The 26,448-nt window shown below is 45.7% G+C and overlaps 2 protein-coding genes across 3 annotated transcripts in view; one reads left to right on the top strand and one right to left on the bottom strand.

Annotated features, from left to right (window-relative positions):
• LOC112240032 (collagen alpha-1(II) chain) overlaps positions 1–10,059 on the top strand; it is an 85,718-nt gene extending 75,659 nt beyond the window's left edge. For both annotated transcript variants that reach the window (XM_042324833.1, XM_042324832.1), the window contains 11 exons: positions 1,249–1,410; positions 2,617–2,724; positions 3,030–3,137; positions 3,418–3,579; positions 3,913–4,074; positions 4,453–4,506; positions 4,653–4,760; positions 5,107–5,395; positions 5,694–5,881; positions 6,250–6,492; positions 7,621–10,059. In XM_042324833.1, coding sequence (XP_042180767.1) covers positions 1,249–1,410; positions 2,617–2,724; positions 3,030–3,137; positions 3,418–3,579; positions 3,913–4,074; positions 4,453–4,506; positions 4,653–4,760; positions 5,107–5,395; positions 5,694–5,881; positions 6,250–6,492; positions 7,621–7,767 — 1,731 coding nt within the window. In that variant the 3' untranslated portion in view covers positions 7,768–10,059. The remainder of the gene's footprint in view (positions 1–1,248; positions 1,411–2,616; positions 2,725–3,029; positions 3,138–3,417; positions 3,580–3,912; positions 4,075–4,452; positions 4,507–4,652; positions 4,761–5,106; positions 5,396–5,693; positions 5,882–6,249; positions 6,493–7,620) is intronic.
• A 3,577-nt stretch (positions 10,060–13,636) lies between these two features.
• The window catches only part of LOC112240033 (leucine-rich repeat-containing protein 3-like), a 36,750-nt gene continuing 23,938 nt past the window's right edge, over positions 13,637–26,448 (bottom strand). Inside the window, exons 3-5 of the mRNA XM_042323731.1 lie at positions 15,951–15,986; positions 15,538–15,689; positions 13,637–15,363 (exon numbers count right to left, since the gene is read on the bottom strand). Of these exons, the coding sequence (XP_042179665.1) occupies positions 14,793–15,363; positions 15,538–15,689; positions 15,951–15,986 (759 nt within the window). The 3' untranslated portion in view covers positions 13,637–14,792. The remainder of the gene's footprint in view (positions 15,364–15,537; positions 15,690–15,950; positions 15,987–26,448) is intronic.

Below are 26,448 nucleotides of genomic sequence, written 5' to 3'. Positions count from 1 at the left end.
AATACAACTCAAACACTCACATCTTCTGTCACCCTACCTGAGCATCAAAGAATAAATCAAACTGATTCGTTACACTGTTCATTTAGTAAAAAATGTTGGATTTGACTGGAATAGAAAAGGAATTAGTTTAATGTGGGTGTAACAATGTTGGTTATTAACATTTTCCAAAATGAATGAGCTATTTTATGTAATTCCAGGTTTTTCCAATAGTTTTCTGATATATTTCAGTACAAGCAGGTGTAATGCTTTTGATTTTATGACTTTTATGGTCATTCAGAAGGTGAAATGAGTACTGACCTTTGATCTATAACCAGACGGGCACAGAATCATTCATCAGCACTATAGTGTGTTTCAGTCTGAATGGTTGTGACCTGCTCTTGTCTGTCTATGGGCAGTTTCAGTCTGAATGGTTGTGACCTGCTCTTGTCTGTCTATGGGCAGTTTCAGTCTGAATGGTTGTGACCTGCTCTTGTCTGTCTATGGGCAGTTTCAGTCTGAATGGTTGTGACCTGCTCTTGTCTGTCTATGGGCAGTTTCAGTCTGAATGGTTGTGACCTGCTCTTGTCTGTCTATGGGCAGTTTCAGTCTGAATGGTTGTGACCTGCTCTTGTCTGTCTATGGGCAGTTTCAGTCTGAATGGTTGTGACCTGCTCTTGTCTGTCTATGGGCAGTTTCAGTCTGAACGGTTGTGACCTGCTCTTGTCTGTCTATGGGCAGTTTCAGTCTAAATGGTTGTGACCTGCTCTTGTCTGTCTATGGGCAGTTTCAGTCTAAATGGTTGTGACCTGCTCTTGTCTGTCTATGGGCAGTTTCAGTCTAAATGGTTGTGACCTGCTCTTGTCTGTCTATGGGCAGTTTCAGTCTGAATGGTTGTGACCTGCTATTGTCTGTCTATGGGCAGTTTCAGTCTGAATGGTTGTGACCTGCTCTTGTCTGTCTATGGGCAGTTTCAGTCTGAATGGTTGTGACCTGCTCTTGTCTGTCTATGGGCAGTTTCAGTCTAAATGGTTGTTATTCTACAGAGTATTGACCTGTTCCTGTCTCTCTCTGTCTCCTCTCTGTCTGTCTTTTATTTTGTATTTTTTTAAGATTGGTTGATTGGTTGATTGGTTATTGTTTGGTTGATTGGTTGATTGATGTTTCATTGATTGAGTGTTGATTAGTTGATTGATTTACAGATTTATGGATTGGTTGATCAATGTATTGATTGATTGGTTGATTTGTTGAATGATTGATGTCTCTCTGCAGGGTAACCCTGGTGCTGCTGGGCCCTCTGGCCCTGCTGGTAAAGATGGCCCTAAAGGTGTGCGTGGAGACGGTGGACCCCCAGGCAGACAGGGAGATGCTGGGCTGCGTGGAGCTGCTGGCTCCCCTGGAGAGAAGGGAGATGCTGGAGAGGATGGTCCCTCTGTAAGTTCACCTGTTTATCACTACAGTACCGTCGTCCAAGCACCAACCTGGGGCATAGTGGACGGCTTGATAACTCTCATTCAGCCCAGCACCCCACTAAGCAAAAGGGGGGTAATACAAGCTGAATTATCTGTCCCCAGTAGGTTCATCTTTCTTATGCTTCATTCAACATTGAAAAGGGATTTAGTCCACTGAACTCCCACAGATTGTGATGTTACAGACAAAGCCCCCACACAGCCTCATCATCCCAGTTAACACTGAAATACATCTGACATTTTTCAGCTATAAAAGCAGACTGGCTTTATTTCCCAAAAAGTCTCTCTTGTTTACCTCCAACACACCGGCATAGACATTAGTCCAGGGAATGAAAGGCCCATTATAACGGACAACAACACTACTCCCCCATCCCCGTCATAACACCTAGCTGTAAGTGTGTGTTCATCACTGACCCAATAACCAGACTAACCACACTGCTGTCTGCCGGGACCGTAATGGCACCTGTAGGCTTCCCCTGGACAGGGACATGATGGCAGAGAGGCCAAGGCTTTTACTTTGCACTTACACACCCTACAATTATCCCTTGAGTAACACTGAACTGACAGCTGAGAGTTACTAAAATTAGATAGGCAAGCACAGAGAACAGACATAAGACACACTGTTCCTCTCTGGTCTGAATCACTTAAGTGGAGGAGAGTAGGATGCAGTGCACACAAAATATTTTTTCTTGCTTTTCAGTAAAAAAATAATGTTGATCGTTTTTTTGTTGAGATTCTTGATAATAACACGCTGTCCCCCTCTCTTCCTCCTCTCCTCCTCACTTCCTGTCTTCCTCCTCTCCTCCTCACTTCCTCCTCTCCTCCTCACTTTCTGTCTTCCTCCTCACTTCCTCCTCTCCTCCTCACTTCCTGTCTTCCTCCTCTCCTCCTCACTTCCTCCTCTCCTCCTCACTTTCTGTCTTCCTCCTCACTTCCTCCTCTCCTCCTCACTTCCTGTCTTCCTCCTCTCCTTCTCACTTCCTCCTCTCCTCCTCACTTCCTCCCTTCTTCCTCTCCCCTTCACTTCCTCATCTCCTCCTTCTTCCTCTCCTCCTCTCTTCCTCCTTTACTCCTGTCTTCCTCCTCTCCCGTCTTCCTCCTCTCCTCCCGTCTTCCTCCTCTCCTCCCGTCTTCCTCCTCTCCTCCTATCTTCCTCTCTTCCTCCTCCCAGGGTCCCGATGGTCCTTCAGGCCCTTCAGGTCTGGCTGGACAGCGTGGCATTGTTGGTCTTCCAGGACAACGTGGAGAGAGAGGTTTCCCTGGCCTGCCAGGACCCTCTGTAAGTCACATTCACATTCTATTAGATTACAGTTAGAATACATTTACACATCAATTAATTAATAAGTTATTGATTAATTATTATACAGTAGACTATGGGTTGCTAAAGGCGACTTGACACCCATTTATTAAGTAATTACAAAATAATATTTTACAGTCAATTGCCTTGTACCCACCCCACCCCACCCAATTTCAAATAAGAATGGATAGATTCAAAGAAAATGATCAGTGAAAATATGACTATTGATTAGATGAGTGTCAACCCCTACCGGTGGTCCCCCAACTAGCCTGTGTCCATCTCCCCAGGGTGAGCCTGGTAAACAAGGATCTCCTGGTGGAAGCGGAGACCGTGGGCCCCCTGGCCCTGTGGGGCCCCCTGGACTGACTGGACCCGCAGGAGAGCCCGGTAGAGAGGTCAGTGTCTGTCCCATAACATGGGTTGTGTCTGAAATGGCATCCTATTTCTTCTATAGTGCCCTACTTTGGAACAGGGTCCACATAGGGCTCTGGACAAATGTTGTGCACTACATAGGGAATTGTGTGCCATTCAATGCAGCACAGTGTCCCCAATATGGCCTCTCATTGTCAACTCTATACCTGCAGTACAGTACGTTAACTCACTGTCATGATTAAGTGAATCACTAATTATGCTTTTGATACTTCTGATATTAAACGATGTGTAATTGTCTCTCAGGGCAACGCTGGTTCTGATGGACCCCCTGGTAGAGATGGAGCCACTGGAATCAAGGGTGACCGTGGTAACACCGGTCCTGCTGGTGCTCCTGGCTCCCCAGGTGCTAATGGTTCCCCCGGCCCTGTCGGCCCCACCGGCAAGCAGGGAGACAGGGGAGAGGCTGTGAGTATACACCCTATAACACCCCTCAACATCCCCATGGAACCCCTGTTTACACCCCGTAGAACCCCTATAACACCCCTCAACATCCCCATGGAACCCCTGTTTACACCCCGTAGAACCCCTATAATACAGGACGCCAGGACATGAAGTTGAGTTTTTCACTCCATTTCTATTTCCAGGATATGCTGGATATGTGATAGTCCACTTGCATATTAATGTATGCATTAATCCATTAACTGTCTTTGATTTAAAGGACATGTAATTGAGTTCACTCAGATACTAATGTATTGCAACCCATCCTAACCCTGTGTCTGTCTCTTGGCTGTTCTCTAGGGAGCTCAAGGACCAGCTGGACCTGCCGGGCCTGCTGGAGCCAGAGGAATGGCTGGACCCCAAGGACCCCGTGGAGACAAGGGTGAGGCTGGAGAGGGTGGTGAGAGAGGACAGAAAGGACACAGAGGATTCACTGGTCTGCAGGGTCTGCCTGGACCTCCTGTAAGTACCCCCCCCAAATCTCCCTGTACCCCTAATCTCCTGTACCCCTAATCTTCCTGTACCCTCTAATCTCCCTGTACCCCTAATCTCCCTGTACCCCTAATCTTCCTGTACCCCTAATCTTCCTGTACCCCTAATCTCCCTGTACCCCTAATCTTCCTGTACCCCTAATCTCCCTGTACCCCTAATCTTCCTGTACCCCTAATCTTCCTGTACCCCTAATCTTCTTGTACCCCTAATATTCCTGTACCCCTAAACTTCCTGTACCCCTAATCTTCCAGTACCTCAAATTCTCTCTATACCCTAAAAAATCTCATTGTACCCTTTATCTGAAGTTGTGTACATCCTAGACATTGTCTGACCTGTGTCTCACCACAGGGTCAAGCTGGAGACCAGGGTGCATCTGGACCTGCCGGACCAAGTGGATCAAGAGTGAGTATAGACAAAAGCAGTAAAAAGTCTAACACAGGGTTTTGAGAGGTACCTTTCTTATTCATACTCAACCAAAGAGCATGGCAGGCAGAGCTATAGTGTGTACAGTAACAGTACATCTGTATCCTTGTGTGTGTTCTGTTTAGGGACCTCCCGGACCTATTGGTCCACATGGAAAGGATGGTTCCAACGGTATGCCCGGCCCCATCGGACCCCCCGGACCCCGTGGTCGCTCTGGAGAGACTGGTCCCTCTGTGAGTAACGCTCTCATCTCTCAACTTACTGTATCTTAAGGATCATCAAAGTTCACAGAGCAGTGGGTGACTTGGTGCCAATCTCAAATGACACCCTATTTCCAATACAGTGCGCTCCCTTTGCTCTGGTCAAAGTAATGCCCTAGGGAGCAGGGTGCCGTTTGAGATGGCAACACTTGATGCTACCTGTACTTGAACTCCTCTTTGCTCTGTGTTTTTCCTCCTCTGTAATACCTATGGCACTGCGCTGGCAGCAATACATCACCTGTACCTCGTAGTCTAGCATCTTGGTTTTACAATATCTTCAATCAATTAAGTATTCTATCTTTCTATCTGTGTATCACAGGGTCCCCCTGGAAACTCCGGTCCCCCTGGTCCTCCTGGTCCTCCCGGCCCTGGTATCGACATGTCTGCCTTCGCTGGCCTGTCTCAGCCTGAGAAATCCCCCGATCCCCTGAGGTACATGAGGGCCGACCAGGCCTCCGGAAACCTGAGGACGCACGACGCCGAGGTGGACGCCACGCTCAAGTCTCTCAACAACCAGATTGAGAACATCCGCTCCCCCGAGGGCTCCAAGAAGAACCCTGCACGTACTTGCAGAGACCTGAAGCTGTGCCACCCAGACTGGAAGAGCGGTGAGTGACGGGATAGGAGCGATGATTGCCTCTTTGTTAGGGTCAAGAGTTTAATAGACCAACAGGACTTGACCAGGAATGACTTGGGGTCCTAAAGTTTCTCCTGCTATGGTCAGGTGATGTTGTGAGGTTAAACTCCTACCCCTACTGATTAGATCGGGAAAAAACGATGTGCTCATGAGGAAATCTGGAAGGTTCTATAGTGTTCAAAAGACAAAATATATATGACCAGGTGTATTACAATTACATAGGAAGTACTACTGATTGAATGTGACCTGACTCCTCCGTCTGTCTGCAGGAGAGTACTGGATCGACCCTAACCAGGGCTGCACCATAGACGCTATCAAGGTCTACTGTAACATGGAGACCGGAGAGTCCTGCGTCTACCCCAAGCCCGCCAGCATCCCCAAGAAGAACTGGTGGTCCAGCAAGAGCAAGGCTGCCAAACACGTCTGGTTCGGAGAGACCATGAACGGAGGATTCCACGTGAGTCACCATTCAATCCCTCTTCTATCCTCGTTATATGATTTTGATCATAATGAAAATACAAAAATACACATTTCCTCTTCAGTCTCAGATTCAATCTTTGCCTTTGTTAAAGTGTTTAAAAAAAAACTGGCAGTGAATTTTATATTCTCAATTGATGCCACCAGTCTGAAGAAGTTTGCTTCATTTTTGGTTCTAGTTTTAACCAGACATCATACAGTATATAATTATCACATTGGTCCTAACCTCCCTGTCTCCCCCTCCTCTTTCACTAGTTTTACTAGTGTCTAAAGACATGTTATAATTCCACATCATTGTACTGGATAACCTCCCTGTCTCCCCTCCTCTCTCTCCGCTGCCCTCTACAGTTCAGCTATGGCGATGACAGCCTGGCTGCCAACACGGCCAGCATCCAGATGACCTTCCTGCGGCTGCTTTCCACCGAGGCTAGCCAGAACCTCACCTACCACTGCAAGAACAGTGTGGCTTACATGGACGGAGCCACGGGCAACCTGAAGAAGGCCGTGCTCCTCCAGGGCTCCAACGATGTGGAGATCAGGGCCGAGGGAAACAGCCGCTTCACCTACACCGTTATGCAGGACGGCTGCACGGTGAGAGGATGAAAACACACACACATACACACACACACACATACACACATACACATACATACATACATACATACATACATACATACATACATACATACATACATACATACATACATACATACATACATACCATACATACACACATACACACACACATACACACACATACACACCCATACATACATACATACATACATACATACATACATACATACACAGTCACACCCACACACAGACAGACAGACACACCATACACACATCCATAGACACACCATACACACATACATAGACACACACACACACACAGAAACTCCAACATTGCAGTCTCGTGGGGTTCATTCTTGAGGCAGTGTCTGCTGTCTTATAACAGTATCATCCCTCTCCTCTAACAATATCATCCCTCTCCTCTAACAGTATCATCCCTCTCCTCTAACAGTATCATCCCTCTCCTCTAACAATATCATCCCTCTCCTCTAACAGTATCATCCCTCTCCTCTAACAGTATCATCCCTCTCCTCTAACAGTATCATCCCTCTCCTCTAACAGTATCATCCCTCTCCTCTAACAATATCAGCCCTGTTCTATAACAGTATCATCCCTCTCCTCTAACAGTATCAGCCCTCTCCTCTAACAATATCATCCCTCTCCTCTAACAGTATCATCCCTCTCCTCTAACAGTATCAGCCCTCTCCTCTAACAGTATCATCCCTCTCCTCTAACAGTATCATCCCTCTCCTCTAACAATATCAGCCCTGTCCTATAACAATATCAGCCCTGTCCTCTAACAATATCAGCCCTGTTCTATAACAATATCATCCCTCTCTTCTAACAGAATCATCCCTAACTCAGCCCTCTAACAGTATCATCCCTCTCCTCTAACAGTATCATCCCTCTCCTCTAACAATATCAGCCCTGTCCTATAACAATATCAGCCCTGTCCTCTAACAATATCAGCCCTGTTCTATAACAATATCATCCCTCTCTTCTAACAGAATCATCCCTCTCCTCTAACAATATCAGCCCTGTTCTATAACAATATCATCCCTCTCTTCTAACAGAATCATCCCTCTCCTCTAACAATATCAGCCCTGTCCTCTAACAATATCAGCTCTGCCTCTCTGTCCCCAGAAACACACAGGAGCATGGGGCAAGACAGTGATTGACTACAGATCTCAGAAGACCAGCCGGCTGCCCATCGTGGACATTGCTCCCATGGATATTGGAGGAGCGGACCAAGAGTTTGGAGTCGACGTCGGTGCAGTCTGCTTCTTGTAAAGACAAAGGAATGAAAAAGGAAAAGCTGAGAAAAAACCCATAAAAGATGATGGAGAGAGAGACAGAGAGAGGAACACACACTTCTAGCAAAATGAATGAAAGAGAGAAAAGAGAAAGATCAAGTCGCTTTTTTTTTTAAAGTAAAAAGTGATTTTTCCAACTAGGATATCTGCACTGAATGGCACCGGCAATATTCATCTGTGATTTCATCGACTTCCAGTCTCCCTCCGTCAACCCCTCCCTCCATTCCCCCATCCACTCCACCCCCCAGCCTGGGAGCACCTCCCCACTAACAAGAAGGAACAAAGGAAGAGGAGAAGGAGAGAAAGGGGGAGTATGTCAGAGCATGACAGAAAGAGAGCCGACTTGGTGTTATTTATTTATTGTTCAGGTGTAGGTCCCAGGTGTGTTAGGACTGAGTGTGTTACCCTGTAAAAAGGCCCAACGCACAACTACATACATAATCTATCAGTTCCCCACCTCCCCAATCTCCTCTTTTCTTTCTCCTATTCCATACCTTCTCAAACATTATATCAAATCCAAACCAAAAACGGAGCAGTGTGATAGGTGCAGGTGTTCCTAGTTCCAACCGCCGCCCCAGTGTGTATCAGGAAGTTACTGTGTATTATAATATAGTCAAATGGTGCTATTGCTGTAAAACCAGTCTGTATTCTTTAACAACCAGATACTGATGTATTAGTGACATGTTCATAATGTGTATATATGTATATGTGTGTGTATACATATATCTACAGTTTTCAGAGAGTACATTTCACGCTGAGATTTGTTTTCAGAGTGGTAAATGTCGCTGCCCCTTCCCCCCCGACCACAATCCCCCTCATTGGCTGCCCAATGAAACAGAAACCGCGTCTATCATTTTTGTAAGAGGCATGTTCAATTCGGGATTTCAATCTCAGATCTAAACTTTTTTTGTTTTGTTTTAATTATATTATAAGCTACCTCACGCTAAAAAAGAAAGAAACAACTAAGCAAAGTTATCCAAGTTTACAAATCCAGCTTGGGTGATCATATCTTTGGTGCATGAGACCCCATGTTGTGAGAAGACCACCAGAAGGTGCCTTTAACCCTTGACCTATCCCACTCCACTTTGTCCCATATGCCCCCACTGTCCTCTCACACAGGAAATACCCTCTACCCTGGCAGGAAGTACCTTGGCCCTGGCCACGCCCCGTAGGAACAGGCCATGCCCCCCTAGGAACAAGAACAGGGCAGGGCTGTTAGACTTGAGTGAGTTCTTTCTCACAGTGATATCACTACTAGACAATCCAGACCTCCTTTACACACAGAGGAAAACCACCTACGACCAGGGCAGAGGGTGCTTTTATTTTTGAGGGTGTGTATATTTTGTATTATTAATAATAATAATAGTATTATTGCTAATAATGATAGCATTACTATTATTATTATTATTAAATATGATGATCATGATTTTGTTTTTGTTGCAGTTTTGATTAATGTAAATTGGAAATAAAAGGAAAAACAAGTAACAGACTGAAGTCGCTTTTTTAATTTTATTTTTGGGGGGATTTTGATTGTTATTCATCCTCATATTGCTCCAGAGAAAAGTGTGCATGAACTATCTGGGAAGGTCTTTTTTCTGTACCCTGAATGTATGATGAAACACTTCACTATTATGTTCCCAGAGATAGAAGCAATACCAAATATTGATCCTGTGTCCTGTATGCACTCTGCCTTGGTCTGTGTGTTTGGGCTAAATGCATATTGAGGGGTGGGATGCAGTCAGAACACACAAGGAGATACAGTGGAGAGGTGGATGATGGTGAGCGGCCATTTTCTTTTTGTTTTATTTGTGGGAGAGAAAAGGCTAAATTTAGTGAGGAAGTGGAAAGTTCATATCATGTACTATTTTGTATGTGTAAAATAGTTTTGCAATATTTTCAGATCGTTTTTAAGCATGGTAGATAGAGTAGGAATGGGAAACATTTCCAACCACAATAATCAGTAACTGTATGGGTTTATTATGTCATCCTGTACTTTTTATTTAATTTTCTTTCCTGACTTTACATCTTTCACCTTTCACCGTAGCAATAAAAGGTAGAAGCATTTCTCTTAACAACACAGAGCCACGTTTGTTTCATTTTTTACATATATTTTTTTTCTTAAACTTGGTTTTAGAGTAAATTTAATATTTAATGTATTGGTTTCCAAATCTATGATGTAATCTTTGTTTTAATAATTATTAACATAAAGAACAACAGGTAAACAAATCAACAAAAATACATCACAAATAAAACAAATGACACAAAAGGAGGGATGCTTGGTTCTTGTGTTTGGGTCATTGGCATTTCCACAGAATCGGTTTTGTCACTCAGGTTGTGGTCTACATTCATTGTAGCCTGTGACACAAAACAGTTACAGAACAGTTAATGATTGTACAGTGCTATCAATTAAAGGAGCTGTGCTATCATCATCATCAAACCGCAGGTGGTTTGAGTCAACTATTATTTTGGGTAAAACAATAAACACTCCAGGACACAGTTGAACATCTAAAATCCAGATAGAAAGCATGTAGAAATTATTATGGAACTATATTTCTATAAATTATAATGGAACTATATATTTATATAAATTATAATGGACCTATATATTTTTAAATAACTGCCATTTTTCTGGGCCACACATTTTTTTGACAAACTAGTAATTGGTTTAAAAAAAATCTATGTGGCCCTCCGTCGAATTTCCGAAATCTCAGTGTGGCCCTTGAGACAAAAGTTTGCCCACCCCTGATTTAAAGGGACAGTGCTATCAGTTAAAGGACCAGGGGTGTCAATTAAACGAGCACTGCTATAATTTAAAGGAACAAGTTTTGTAATTTGTTCAATTATCACAAAATGAATTTCAATATTTTCTTAGTTAATTTTCACAGTTTCCCCACAAACTGTACTATAATGGATCTCTGACCACCACAAACTGTACTAGAATGGAACTCTGAACACCACAAACTGTACTAGAATGGAACTCTGAACACCACAAACTGTACTAGAATGGATCTCTGAACACCACAAACTGTACTAGAATGGATCTCTGAACATCACAACGATATACACATGCAATACAAAGTAATATAGGGTTTCACAACAAACATGTTGCTACACAGTATCTGAGACAAATGGAATAGAGAAATATCTAACACGTTTTGATATTCACAGGAAACTCATTACAGATGGGCTGGTGAACATGTACTCCAGTTTGTTCATGAGACACTTAACATCCTATTCTGATCGCTATAACAACGATATGGTCCAGGAATGTCTAACTTTGAGAGGCTAAAAACGTGCCTTATTACATCACATGTCACAATGGGCCTGCTCTCGCTGTGCATAAAGACAACTGTCTCTTAAACTCACTTCAGTCACAATTTGAAAGTCCAGGAGAAAAATAGAGGACCATTACTTTAAAAAGATACTTCAGGATTTGGCAATGAGGCCCTTGACTTCCACAGAGTCAATTGAACTTGTGGATACCATTTTTTCTGTCTCTTCATCCAGTATGAAGGAAGTTAGAGGTAGTTTAGTGAGCCAATGCTAGCTAGAGTAAGCACAATGACTGGAAGTCTATGGGTATATAATAGCATGCTAGCAGATACCCATAGGCTTACACTAGCACTAGTTAATCAACTTCCTTCAAACTTCACACAGAGACATAATGGTATCCATGAGTTCATCTGACTTTGGGGTAGTAGACAAAGTCAAAATCCAAAAGTGTCCCTTTAACCCCACAGACAGGCTTTAAAATTGCACTTAGAAGACAATTTAGGATCCACAGAAACGAGCTGTTCTGAAAAACCATGTTTGTGTCATTCCTCTGATAATTTTTGACAAAGATCATGTTAATTATTAAACCACTCTAAATCGGGTCGTAATTACATTTTTCTGCTTCCGAGACAGCTGATACCCTGCAGTCATACTCTATTCTCTGCTTCCGAGCCAGCTGATACCCTGCCGTCATACTCTACTCTCTGCTGCCGAGCCAGCTGATACCCTGCCGTCATACTCTACTCTCTGCTGCCGAGCCAGCTGATACCCTGCCGATACCCTGCCATCATACTCTACTCTACTCTCTGCTTCTGAGCCAGCTGATACCCTCGGCCAATTTAGAAATGATTGCTTGCTGCGTACTTGATGACCAGAAACTGATTTGCCACCACTTCGTAGAGCCAGAGTAAATTTAGAACAGCACAAAGTAATCAATGTGGGGATTGAGAATATAGATGACTAGCTGGTTGGGACTCAGTGACCTTGTAGCTTGGGGGTTAAAACGGCCTTCACTGCCCTTCAAAGCCTGGAGTAGAATAGCTAGTTCTAATGATCCAGAATATGAATCAACATCACATACCCTTTGAACCTGATGGATAGAGTACAAACAGACCCTCCGATTAGCCTTCTGGTTTGTAAGGATCTGCTATCTGCCGTTCAAAATGAATTAGGTCAAGGTCTGTTTTCTCTGTTAACAGTCTAATGGAATATGAATGCCACCATTATTTGACGATGAAAGGTGCCAATAAATATTGACTTTCTTTTTGCGATTTGCTATTTCGCTCCTTCTTTCTTCTTTGTGTCTTTCTCTCCATTTGGACACTGTTAAAGCTGTGTTTTTTTGTAATTTCTAAATAATAAATGAAAAATATATTTAAAGTATTGGAAAGTATACTGAACAAAAATAGAAACACAAAATGTGAAGTGTTGATCCCATGTTTCATGATGTGAAATAAAAGATCCAAGAAATGTTCCATTCGCACAAAAGTTTATTTCCATACGCACAAAAAGCTTCTTCATCTGCGAGATCATCTGAGACAACTAAAGAATTTCTGCACAAACTGTCATAAACCGTTTTAGGGAAGCTCATCCGCATGCTTTCACCAGGGTCTTGACATGACTGCAGTTTGGAGTCGTAACCGAATTCAGTGGGCAAATGTTCACCTTCGATGGCCACTGACACGCTGGAGAAGTGTTCTCTTCATGGATGAATCCTGGTATCGTCTGTACCGGGTAGATGGCAGACAACTTGTATGGCGTCTTGTGAACAGAGTGCCCCATGGTGGCAGTATGGAATAGGTAAAAGCTCTGACGAAGGCCGTGAGGCCGATACGTAAGCTTATTAAATATCAGTGATACTATCAAGAGCAATGTGCGGTTTCCTTCTTCCTTCATCTTGTTCAATTGTTGCCATGCACCTGCACATTAGATAGCTCAGATGTGCGAGATTCTTTTGAATTTGGTATGGGTAGGCATAAGCTATGAGCAACGAACACAATTGCATTTTATCAATGGCAATTTAAATGCACAAAGATATCATGACAAGATCCTGAGGCCCATTGTCGTGCCATTCATCCGCTGCCATCACCTCATGGTTCAGCATGATAATGCACGGCCCCATGTCACAAGGATCTGTACACAATTCCTGGAAGCTAAAAATATCCCATTTCTTCCATGGCCTGTATACTCAGCTGACATGTCACCCATTGAGCACGTTTGGGATGTTCTGGATCAACATGTACAACAGCGTGTTCCAGTTCCCGCCAATATCCAGCAACTTCGTACAGACATAGAAGAGGAGAAGGACAACATTCTACAGGTCACAATCAGCAGACTGATCAACTCTATAGGAAGGAGTTGTGTCACGCTGCATGAGGCAAATGGTGGTCACACCAGATACTGACAGGTTTTCTGATCCATGCCCCTTTTTTTTACGGTATCTGTCCCCAACAGTCATGTGAAATCCATAGATTAGGGGCTAATTTATTTATTGAAATTGACTGATTTCCTTATATGAACTGTGAAATGTTAAAAATCGTTGTATGTTGCGTTTATATTTTTTTGTTCAGTGAGATAGTAGTTACAAAAATAAGATGTTGTAATTATTTCATTCAAGTCAGAGTTGTTATTGAGAGGCCATTTTAAAGTAACAATTGTAAGTACAACCATCTCCAATCCAATACAGAGACGTGCAATATATTGATTTCTCCACAGACAGTAGCCCTAAATTGTTGCAATGGAATGCAGTCTCTTGGGCCTTCTCTTGGGCTTTCTCTTAGGCTCTCTTAGGCCTTCTCTTAGGCCTTATGTTGGGCTTTCTTTAGGCCTTCTCTTAGGCCTACTCTTAGACTGTCTCTTAGGCCTTTTCTTTGGCCTTATGTTGTGCTTTCTTTAGGCCTTCTCTTAGGCCTTCTCTTGGGTCTTCTGTTGGGCCTTCTCTTGGGCTTTCTCTTAGGCCTTCTCTTGGGCTTTCTCTTAGGCCTTCTCATAGGCCTTATGTTGAGCCTTCTCTTGGGCTTTCTCTTAGGCTGTCTCTTAGGCCTTCTCTTAGGCCTTATGTTGGGCTTTCTTTAGGCCTTCTCTTAGGCCTTCTCTTGGGCCTTCTGTTGGGCCTTCTCTTAGGCCTTCTCTTGGGCCTTTTCTTGGGCCTTCTGTTGGGCTTCTCTTAGGCCTTATGTTGGGCCTTCTCTTGGGACTTCTCTTAGGTCTTCTCTTAGGCAGTCTGTTAGGCCTTCTCATAGGCCTTATGTTGAGCTCTCTTAGGCATTCTCTTTGGCATTATGTTGGGCCTTCTCTTAGGCCTTCTCTTGGGCCTTTTCTTGGGCCTTCTGTTGGGTCTTCTCTTATGCCTTCTCTTGGGCTTCTCTTAGGCCTTCTCTTGGGCCTTTTCTTGGGCCTTCTGTTGGGCTTCTCTTAGGCCTTATGTTGGGCCTTCTCTTGGGACTTCTCTTAGGTCTTCTCTTAGGCAGTCTGTTAGGCCTTCTCATAGGCCTTATGTTGAGCTCTCTTAGGCATTCTCTTAGGCCTTATGTTGGGCTTTCTCTTAGGCCTTCTCTTAGGCCTTCTGTTGGGCCTTCTCTTGTGCCTTCTCTTAGGCCTTCTCTTAGGCCTCATCTTGGGCCTTCTCTTAGGCCTTCTCTTGGGTCTTCTTTTGGTCTGGTTGTTTTTGTTAAAAATAATGTCTTCTCAATAACTTACCTTGTTAAACGAGGGCAATAAATAAATAGTTCAGAGACCAGTGCTTATCGTGTCTGTCTCCGTGAGTGTTTTCCTCGGACTGGGCAAACTCTTCAGATACTCCAGATGTCTTCTGGTCTCAGCCTGGTTCTGTCTCACGTAGTAGACCACATAAACAATGACCATGAAGAACCACACAAACATGGTCACCAGCATGGCTACATCCGTTGTCTTCCTCTGAAGACTACAGAAGTTTACCCCAGAGTTAAGCAGCTTAACCAGGGGTTGACCGGAGTGCTCTGCTGCCCCTCCTGGATCCTCCCAGCGACTCCCCTCCCCGGAGCTCCTCACAGAGCTCTCACACATGATCCCGTTGACAGTCTCCGGCTCTAGATTTAACGTCTCCACCAGCTCCTGCAGGGTACAGTCGCAGTGCCACGGGTTGTTGTAGAGGCGCGTCTTGGCCCGCGTGGAACCAAACTCGTCCCGGCTGGCCTGGCGTAACAAGTTGTGGGAGAGGTCCAGGAGACGGAGCTCTGAGCTCAGGTGTCGCAGGGCCCCGGAGGAGAGGGTGTTGATGTGGTTGTGGGAGAGATACAGCTCCCTCAGGTGGGTCAGCTCCCTGAAGGTATATAACAAGAGGAAGTGTCAGAAACATCATAATTACCCAGAACTAAAGACAAACTGGGAGCCAGATTTGAATTGCAATGAATAAATTAATGAATTAATAAAAGACAATAACAGCATGCAGGGTGAATTAAAAATCATATTAAAACACAACTGTTATCTTCCTTGCCTGAAGGCTCCCTCAGGGAGCGAGCGGATGTAGTTTCTCTCCAGGTGTAGTATGACGGTGTCCAGAGGAAGGCCCTGGGGGAACTCATGGAGCCCAGCATCCGTACACAGCACCATGCTGCTCTCCCACACACAGTGGCAGCTGTCAGGGCACTGGGGGAACACCGGGGGGAGGAGGAGAAGGAGCAGGAAAGGCAGGGTGAACAGCCAGCTTCCAAACTCTCTCTGCAGGCCTCGACCCAGGCTCGGTCCCAGCCTTTTCCCCAGGCTCGGCTCCAGCCATCTCTCTCTCCACTCCCCTGTCCCCATACATTTCCCCTGTGAACCCTCTCTCCTAGTAATCTCCATCCCTCTCCCCGGTGCACCACCATGACATCCAGTCCTTCCGCTCGGGCACCATAGCCCCAGACCCACCCCAGATCCAGAGGGAGACGACAGGGCCAGCTGAGCCTGATGGAACAGAATAGAAAACGGGATGAGAAGAGACTATAGAATACATCCACGTGTGGAGAAGGGAAACAACACAGGACACAGCCACAGTGAGTGGAACCCACAGAAAGAACCACCACGGGAAAACGACTCACAGTACATGGACACCCACATCCACGTGTGGAGAAGGGAAATTACACTGAAAGACCATCCACGGGAAAAAACAGGAGCTAGATATCAATGTCCTGTAAATACTCCCCAGGGAAATAACAATTGGCTTTGTTATGGCAATGATTCAACCCTCAGGTTATTAAGACCTTAGGTTCATGAAGACCCAAGGGTCTAACAGGCTATATGGTTATAATGTATCGACCCTTAGGTCAGTAAGACCTTAGGATTTAGAACATAACAACTTAAAGCTGGATTCCAAAATGGTGAAACAGCCACATCTGTGATATTAGAACAACAAAAGAAGTTACTGCAAACAATGAACACTGTTTTATAGAAGAGCACAATATGTACAGTATTTTTTTTACCATGCTGCACGATGCTCCTCAGCTCTGCAACAAAAACAATAACAACGGTGGTATGGCGTTCAGTGGCACTGTTTCCCACTACTGCAGATTCCAGAAAGAAAGACAGAAAGTAAGAAAGAAAGACAGAAAGTGAGAGAGAGAGAGAGAGAGAGAGAGAGAGAGGCGATTAAGGTTCAGGACCATAACAGGGAGGAATAAAAATGAAAGCGAAAAAAATGATTAAGCCCGCTCATCTGAAAAATCCTCCTAGTCACAAACAGTCACTACTAGGTACCAAAGGCACATAGAGAGTGTGAAGGAGGACAGGACGTTACTGGATGTGCCTCATTGTTATGAAGGAGAAATCATTCAATAACTAGCCACCTATTATAGCACAAATCATGCCTCCTTTTACCAAGTTCCATGTGATTCGGTGAGCGAGTTTATTAGCAAGTGCATCGGCAATGTCGTACCCACAGCAACTATTAAAAAATTCCCAAACCAGAAACCGTGGATTGATGGCAGCATTCGCAAGAAACTGAAAGCACAAACCACTGCTTTTAACCAGGGCAATGTGACCGGAAACATGACCGAATACAAACAGTGTAGCTATTCCCTCCGCAAGGCAATCAAACAAGCTAAGCGTCAGTATAGAGACAAAGTAGAGTCGCAATTCAATGGCTCAGACACAAGAGGTATGTGGCAGGGTCTACAGTCAATCACGGATTACAAAAAGAAAACCAGCCCCGTCGTGGTCCAGGATGTCTTGCTCCCAGACAGACTAAACAACTTCTTTGCTCGCTTTGAGGACAATACAGTGCCACTGACACTGCCCGCTACCAAAACCTGCGGACTCTCCTTCACTGTAGCCGAAGTGAGTAAAACATTTAAACGTGTTAACCCTCGCAAGGCTGTAGGCCCAGACGGCATCCCCAGCCGCGTCCTCAGAGCATGCGCAGACCAGCTGGCCGGTGTGTTTACGGACATATTCAATCAATCCTTATCCCAGTCTGCTGTTCCCACATGCTTCAAGAGGGCCATCATTATTCCTGTTCCCAAGAAAGCTAAGGTAACTGAGCTAAACGACTACTGACCCATATCACTCACTTCCGTCATCATGAAGTGCTTTGAGAGACTAGTCAAGGACCATATCACCTCCACCCTACCTGACACCCTAGACCCACTACAATTTGCTTACCGCCCCAATAGGTCCACAGACACCGCAATCGAACCACACTGAACACTGCCCTAACCCATCTGGACAAGAGGACTACCTATGTGAGAATGCTGTTCATCGACTACAGCTCAGCATTTAACACCATAATACCCTCCAAACTCGTCATCAAGCTCGAGACCCTGGGTCTCGACCCCGCCCTGTGCAACTGGGTACTGGACTTCTGATGGCCCGCCCCCAGGTGGTGAGGGTAGGTAACAACATCTCCACCCCGCTGATCCTCGACACTGGGGCTCCACAAGGGTGCGTTCTGAGCCCTCTCCTGTACTCCCTGTTCACCCACGACTGCCTGGCCATGCACACCTCCAACTCAATCATCAAGTTTGCAGACGACACTATAGTGGTAGGCTTGATTACCAACAACGACGAGATGGCCTACAGGGAGGAGGTGAGGGCCCTCGGAGTGTGGTGTCAGGAAAATAACCCCACACTCAATGTCAACAAAACAAAGGAGATGATCGTGGACTTCAGGAAACAGCAGAGGGAGCACCCCCCTATCCACATCGACGGGACAGTAGTGGAGAGGGTAGTAAGTTTTAAGTTCCTTGGCGTACACATCACGGACAAACTGAATTGGTCCACCCACACAGACAGTGTGATGAAGAAGGTGCAGCAGCGCCTCTTCAACCTCAGGAGGCTGAAGAAATTACGCTTGTCACTAAAAGCACTCACAAACTTTTACAGATGCACAATCGAGAGCATCCTGCCGGGCTGTATCACCGCCTGGTACGGCAACTGCTCCACCCACAACCGTAAGGCTCTCCAGAGGGTACTGAGGTCTGCACAATGCATCACCGGGGGCAAACTACCTGCCTTCCAGGACACCTACACCACGCGATGTCACAGGAAGGCCATAAAGATCATCAAGGACAACAACCACCCGAGCCACTGCCTGTTCACCCTGCTATCATCCAGAAGGTGAGGTCAGTACAGGTACATCAAAGCAGGGACAGAGAAACTGAAAAACAGCTTCTATCTCAAGGCCATCAGACTGTTTAACAGCCACCACTAACATTGAGTGGCCGCTGCCAACATACTGACTCAACTCCAGCCACTTTAATAATGGAAAATGTATGGAAAAATGTATCACTAGCCACTTTAAACAATGCCACTTAATATAATGTTTACATACCATATCATCATATCATATCATCTCGCATTAACATCTGCTAACCATGTGTATGTGACAAATACATTTGCTTTGATTTTATTTTATTTAATGTGTGTTATGTGAAAAGTTGTATAAAAAATACCTAATTTGATAAACCAGTAGGTTAATTACCCAGCCAAGCAGATACAAGTTGAAGAGCCATTATCAAAAATCTTTGTCACTTTCTTTATAAAAAAAATTGATTTAACACTTGACTGCCTATTGTATCACCCTGTCACAGGGCTTCCCAGTTAACACCACCTCATAAGATGAGGAAGTACACTACATGGCCAAAAGTATGTGGATTTTGCCATTCAGCCACACCTGTTTTTATTTAACTAAGCAAGTCAATTAAGGACAAATTCTTATTTACAATGACAGCCTGGAAACATTGGGTTAACAGACTTGTTCAGGGGCAGAACAACATATTTTTCACCTTGTCAGCTCTGGGATTTGATCTAGCAACCTTCTGGCTACTGGACCAACGCTCTAACCACTAGGCTACCTGCCACCTCTACACTCTAACCACTAGGCTACCTGCCACCTCTACACTCTAACCACTAGGCTACCTGCCACCTCTACACTCTAACCACTAGGCTACCTGCCTCCCCATTGCTGACAGGTGTAGTATAATATTGAGCACACAGCCATGTAATCTCCAAAAACAAACATTGGCAGTAGGATGGCCCATACTGAAATGATCAGTGACTTTCAGCATTGCACCGTCATGAGATGCCACCTTTCCAACAAGTCAGTTCGTCAAATTTATGCCCTGATAGAGCTGCCCTGGTCAACTGTAAGTGCTGTTATTTTGAAGTGGAAATGCCTAGGAGCAACAATGACTCAGCCGTGAAGAGGCCACACAAGTTCACAGAAAAGGACCGCCGAGTGCTGAAACTCGTAGAGCTTGGTTGCACAACTCACTACCAAGTCCCAAACTGCCTCTGTAAGCAACGTCAGCACAAAAAACAGTTTGTCTGGAGCTTCATGAAATGGTTTTCCATTGCCAAACATCCAAGCCTAAGATCACGCTTCACCATCTGGCAGTCGGACAGACAAATCTGAGTTTGGTGGATGCCAGGAGAACGCTACCTGTCCCAATGCATAGTGCCAGCTGTAAATTTTGGTGGAGGAGGAATAATGGCCTGGGCATGATTTTCATGGTTCGAGCCCCTTAGTTCCAGTGAAGGGAAATCTTAACGCTGCAACATACAATGACATTCTAGATGATTCTGTGCTTCCAACTTTGTGGAAACAGTTTTGGGAAGGCCCTTTCTTGTTTCAGCATGACAATGCCCCCGTGCACAAAGCGAGGTCCATACACAAATGGTTTGTCGAGATCAGTGTGGAAGAACTTGACTGGCCTGACCTAAACCCCATCAAACATCTTCGGGATGAATTGGAACGCCGACTGCGAGCCAGGCCTAATCGACAAACATCAGTGCCCGACCTCACTTATGCTCTTGTGAATGGAAATAAGTCCCTGGAGCAATGTTCCAACATCTAGTGGAAAGCCTTCCCAGAAGAGTGGAGGCTGTTATAGCAGCAATGTTCCAACATCTAGTGGAAAGCCTTCCCAGAAGAGTGGAGGCTGTTATAGCAGCAATGTTCCAACATCTAGTGGAAAGCCTTCCCAGAAGAGTGGAGGCTGTTATAGCAGCAATGTTCCAACATCTAGTGGAAAGCCTTCCCAGAAGAGTAGAGGCTGTTATTGCAGCAATGTTCCAACATCTAGTGGAAAGCCTTCCCAGAAGAGTGGAGGCTGTTATAGCAGCAATGTTCCAACATCTAATGGAAAGCCTTCCCAGAAGAGTGGAGGCTGTTATGGCAGCAATGTTCCAACATCTAGTGGAAAGCCTTCCCAGAAGAGTGGAGGCTGTTATAGCAGCAATGTTCCAACATCTAATGGAAAGCCTTCCCAGAAGAGTGGAGGCTGTTATGGCAGCAATGTTCCAACATCTAATGGAAAGCCTTCCCAGAAGAGTGGAGGCTGTTATAGCATCAATGTTCCAACATCTATTGGAAAGTCTTCCCAGAAGAGTGGAGGCTGTTATAACATCAATGTTCCGACATCTAGTGGAAAGCCTTCCCAGAAGAGTGGAGGCTGTTAAAGCATCAATGTTCCAACATCTAGTGGAAAGCCTTCCCAGAAGAGTGGAGGCTGTTATAGCAGCAATGTTCCAACATCTAGTGGAAAGCCTTCCCAGAAGAGTGGAGGATGTTATAGCAGCAAATGGGGAACCAACTCCATACTAATGCCCATGGTTTTGGAATTAGATGTTCGACGATCAGGTGTCCACGTACTCTTGGTCATGTAGTGTACATTCTTTATGAGGATTGTTTGCTGCAGTTGTTTGAGAGATGTCCAGTTTGCAGCCAAACATGCAACATAGAGAAGACCAGCAAGGGCACCCTCAGCATCATGTAGACTTGCCCTCGCTGTGAGCATTCCTGTAAATGGAACAGGGTTGGTGACATTTGACCTAGTTAAAGGTCAAAACAGTTTTGAGTTTTGTCCCAATTCACCTTGATAACCTAACCTGGTGGAACCTGCCTGATCGCTGTGTTCACCATTCTATTTCACATTACATATCATAATATCTGAAGTGGAATAGAAAGGTGTATGCAGTGATCAGGTTGTTTTCACCAGGCTAATCATAACTACCATTGATAATGTAATCAGTGCTCTGTGTGTGTGTTTGTGTGTTACGACCAGTATATTTGAGGAGGGTTCAGGAGCTGATCTAAACTGCTATGCCCATCAACGAGACACTTGCAAAGACCTTACCTCCAGACTCACCTCTTGCCTGCTCACCAACAGTTGTCGATGGGGAGACCAGAGTTAGGTAGGTTTAGTTTGACCTGTTCAAACTTCAACATAGTATATGTTTGTTTGTCAGATATCACCTATCCTAACTGCCACTGGTCTTAGAACATTGACTGTGTGTAACATGTATGGAGCCAGAACATGGAGACTTGCAAGATGATGGGATGAAGTCCAGACTGACAGACAGGCTTGATACTGATGTCTCTGAATGGAGAGAGACCTGGCACTCTGACAGACAGGCTTGATACTGATGTCTCTGAATGGAGAGAGACCTGGCACTCTGACAGACAGGCTTAATACTGATGTCTCTGAATGGAGACAGACCTGGCACTCTGACAGACAGGCTTGATACTGATGTCTCTGAATGGAGAGAGACCTGGCACTCTGACAGACAGGCTTGATACTGATGTCTCTGAATGGAGAGAGACCTGGCACTCTGACAGACAGGCTTGATACTGATGTCTCTGAATGGAGACAGACCTGGCACTCTGACAGACAGGCTTGATACTGATGTCTCTGAATGGAGACAGACCTGGCACTCTGACAGACAGGCTTAATACTGATGTCTCTGAATGGAGAGAGACCTGGCACTCTGACAGACAGGCTTGATACTGATGTCTCTGAATGGAGACAGACCTGGCACTCTGACAGACAGGCTTGATACTGATGTCTCTGAATGGAGAGAGACCTGGCACTCTGACAGACAGGCTTGATACTGATGTCTCTGAATGGAGAGAGACCTGGCACTCTGACAGACAGGCTTGATACTGATGTCTCTGAATGGAGAGAGACCTGGCACTCTGACAGACAGGCTTGATACTGATGTCTCTGAATGGAGAGAGACCTGGCACTCTGACAGACAGGCTTGATACTGATGTCTCTGAATGGAGAGAGACCTGGCACTCTGACAGACAGGCTTGATACTGATGTCTCTGAATGGAGAGAGACCTGGCACTCTGACAGACAGGCTTGATACTGATGTCTCTGAATGGAGACAGACCTGGCACTCTGACAGACAGGCTTGATACTGATGTCTCTGAATGGAGACAGACCTGGCACTCTGACAGACAGGCTTGATACTGATGTCTCTGAATGGAGAGAGACCTGGCACTCTGACAGACAGGCTTGATACTGATGTCTCTGAATGGAGAGAGACCTGGCACTCTGACAGACAGGCTTAATACTGATGTCTCTGAATGGAGAGAGACCTGGCACTCTGACAGACAGGCTTGATACTGATGTCTCTGAATGGAGAGAGACCTGGCACTCTGACAGACAGGCTTAATACTGATGTCTCTGAATGGAGAGAGACCTGGCACTCTGACAGACAGGCTTAATACTGATGTCTCTGAATGGAGACAGACCTGGCACTCTGACAGACAGGCTTGATACTGATGTCTCTGAATGGAGAGAGACCTGGCACTCTGACAGACAGGCTTGATACTGATGTCTCTGAATGGAGACAGACCTGGCACTCTGACAGACAGGCTTGATACTGATGTCTCTGAATGGAGACAGACCTGGCACTCTGACAGACAGGCTTGATACTGATGTCTCTGAATGGAGACAGACCTGGCACTCTGACAGACAGGCTTAATACTGATGTCTCTGAATGGAGAGAGACCTGGCACTCTGACAGACAGGCTTGATACTGATGTCTCTGAATGGAGAGAGACCTGGCACTCTGACAGACAGGCTTAATACTGATGTCTCTGAATGGAGACAGACCTGGCACTCTGACAGACAGGCTTGATACTGATGTCTCTGAATGGAGAGAGACCTGGCACTCTGACAGACAGGCTTGATACTGATGTCTCTGAATGGAGAGAGACCTGGCACTCTGACAGACAGGCTTGATACTGATGTCTCTGAATGGAGAGAGACCTGGCACTCTGACAGACAGGCTTGATACTGATGTCTCTGAATGGAGAGAGACCTGGCACTCTGACAGACAGGCTTGATACTGATGTCTCTGAATGGAGAGAGACCTGGCACTCTGACAGACAGGCTTGATACTGATGTCTCTGAATGGAGAGAGACCTGGCACTCTGACAGACAGGCTTGATACTGATGTCTCTGAATGGAGAGAGACCTGGCACTCTGACAGACAGGCTTGATACTGATGTCTCTGAATGGAGAGAGACCTGGCACTCTGACAGACAGGCTTGATACTGATGTCTCTGAATGGAGAGAGACCTGGCACTCTGACAGACAGGCTTGATACTGATGTCTCTGAATGGAGAGAGACCTGGCACTCTGACCTGGCACTCTGATGTCAGACAGGCTTAATACTGATGTCTCTGAATGGAGAGAGACCTGGCACTCTGACAGACAGGCTTGATACTGATGTCTCTGAATGGAGAGAGACCTGGCACTCTGACAGACAGGCTTAATACTGATGTCTCTGAATGGAGAGAGACCTGGCACTCTGACAGACAGGCTTAATACTGATGTCTCTGAATGGAGACAGACCTGGCACTCTGACAGACAGGCTTGATACTGATGTCTCTGAATGGAGAGAGACCTGGCACTCTGATACTGATGTCTCTGAATGGAGACAGACCTGGCACTCTGACAGACAGGCTTGATACTGATGTCTCTGAATGGAGACAGACCTGGCACTCTGACAGACAGGCTTGATACTGATGTCTCTGAATGGAGACAGACCTGGCACTCTGACAGACAGGCTTAATACTGATGTCTCTGAATGGAGAGAGACCTGGCACTCTGACAGACAGGCTTGATACTGATGTCTCTGAATGGAGAGAGACCTGGCACTCTGACAGACAGGCTTAATACTGATGTCTCTGAATGGAGACAGACCTGGCACTCTGACAGACAGGCTTGATACTGATGTCTCTGAATGGAGAGAGACCTGGCACTCTGACAGACAGGCTTGATACTGATGTCTCTGAATGGAGAGAGACCTGGCACTCTGGACAGGCTTGATACTGATGTCTCTGAATGGAGAGAGACCTGGCACTCTGACAGACAGGCTTGATACTGATGTCTCTGAATGGAGAGAGACCTGGCACTCTGACAGACAGGCTTGATACTGATGTCTCTGAATGGAGAGAGACCTGGCACTCTGACAGACAGGCTTGATACTGATGTCTCTGAATGGAGAGAGACCTGGCACTCTGACAGACAGGCTTGATACTGATGTCTCTGAATGGAGACAGACCTGGCACTCTGACAGACAGGCTTGATACTGATGTCTCTGAATGAATGCACTCTGAGACAGGCTTGATAGACCTGAATGGAGACAGGCACTCTGACAGACAGGCTTGATACTGATGTCTCTGAATGGAGAGAGACCTGGCACTCTGACAGACAGGCTTGATACTGATGTCTCTGAATGGGAGAGACCTGGCACTCTGACAGACAGGCTTAATACTGATGTCTCTGAATGGAGAGAGACCTGGCACTCTGACAGACAGGCTTGATACTGATGTCTCTGAATGGAGAGAGACCTGGCACTCTGACAGACAGGCTTAATACTGATGTCTCTGAATGGAGAGAGACCTGGCACTCTGACAGACAGGCACTGGCTGATACTGATGTCTCTGAATGGAGACAGACCTGGCACTCTGACAGACAGGCTTGATACTGATGTCTCTGAATGGAGAGAGACCTGGCACTCTGACAGACAGGCTTGATACTGATGTCTCTGAATGGAGACAGACCTGGCACTCTGACAGACAGGCTTGATACTGATGTCTCTGAATGGAGACAGACCTGGCACTCTGACAGACAGGCTTGATACTGATGTCTTTGAATGGAGACAGACCTGGCACTCTGACAGACAGGCTTGATACTGATGTCTCTGAATGGAGACAGACCTGGCACTCTGACAGACAGGCTTAATACTGATGTCTCTGAATGGAGAGAGACCTGGCACTCTGACAGACAGGCTTGATACTGATGTCTCTGAATGGAGACAGACCTGGCACTCTGACAGACAGGCTTGATACTGATGTCTTTGAATGGAGACAGACCTGGCACTCTGACAGACAGGCTTGATACTGATATCTCTGAATGGAGACAGACCTGGCACTCTGACAGACAGGCTTGATACTGATGTCTTTGAATGGAGACAGACCTGGCACTCTGACAGACAGGCTTGATACTGATGTCTCTGAATGGAGAGAGACCTGGCACTCTGACAGACAGGCTTGAAACTGACGTCTCAGAATGGAGACAGACCTTGCACTCTGACAGACAGGCTTGATACTGATGTCTCTGAATGGAGACAGACCTGGACACTCTGACAGACAGGCTTGAATACTGATGTCTGATGTCTCTGAATGGAGACAGACCTGGCACTCTGACAGACAGGCTTGATACTGATGTCTCTGAATGGAGAGAGACCTGGCACTCTGACAGACAGGCTTGATACTGATGTCTCTGAATGGAGACAGACCTGGCACTCTGACAGACAGGCTTAATACTGATGTCTCTGAATGGAGAGAGACCTGGCACTCTGACAGACAGGCTTAATACTGATGTCTCTGAATGGAGAGAGACCTGGCACTCTGACAGACAGGCTTAATACTGATGTCTCTGAATGGAGAGCTTAATAGACCTGGCACTCTGACAGACAGGCTTAATACTGATGTCTCTGAATGGAGAGAGACCTGGTACTCTGACAGACAGGCTTAATACTGATGTCTCTGAATGGAGAGAGACCTGGCACTCTGACAGACAGGCTTAATACTGATGTCTCTGAATGGAGAGAGACCTGGCACTCTGACAGA

This window comes from Oncorhynchus tshawytscha, linkage group LG07, assembly GCF_018296145.1.
Source record: "Oncorhynchus tshawytscha isolate Ot180627B linkage group LG07, Otsh_v2.0, whole genome shotgun sequence".
In the NCBI taxonomy this organism is placed as follows: Eukaryota; Metazoa; Chordata; class Actinopteri; order Salmoniformes; family Salmonidae; genus Oncorhynchus; species Oncorhynchus tshawytscha.
The sequence above is the reverse complement of the archived record's forward strand: the minus strand, read 5'-3'. Positions and strand labels throughout refer to the sequence as shown.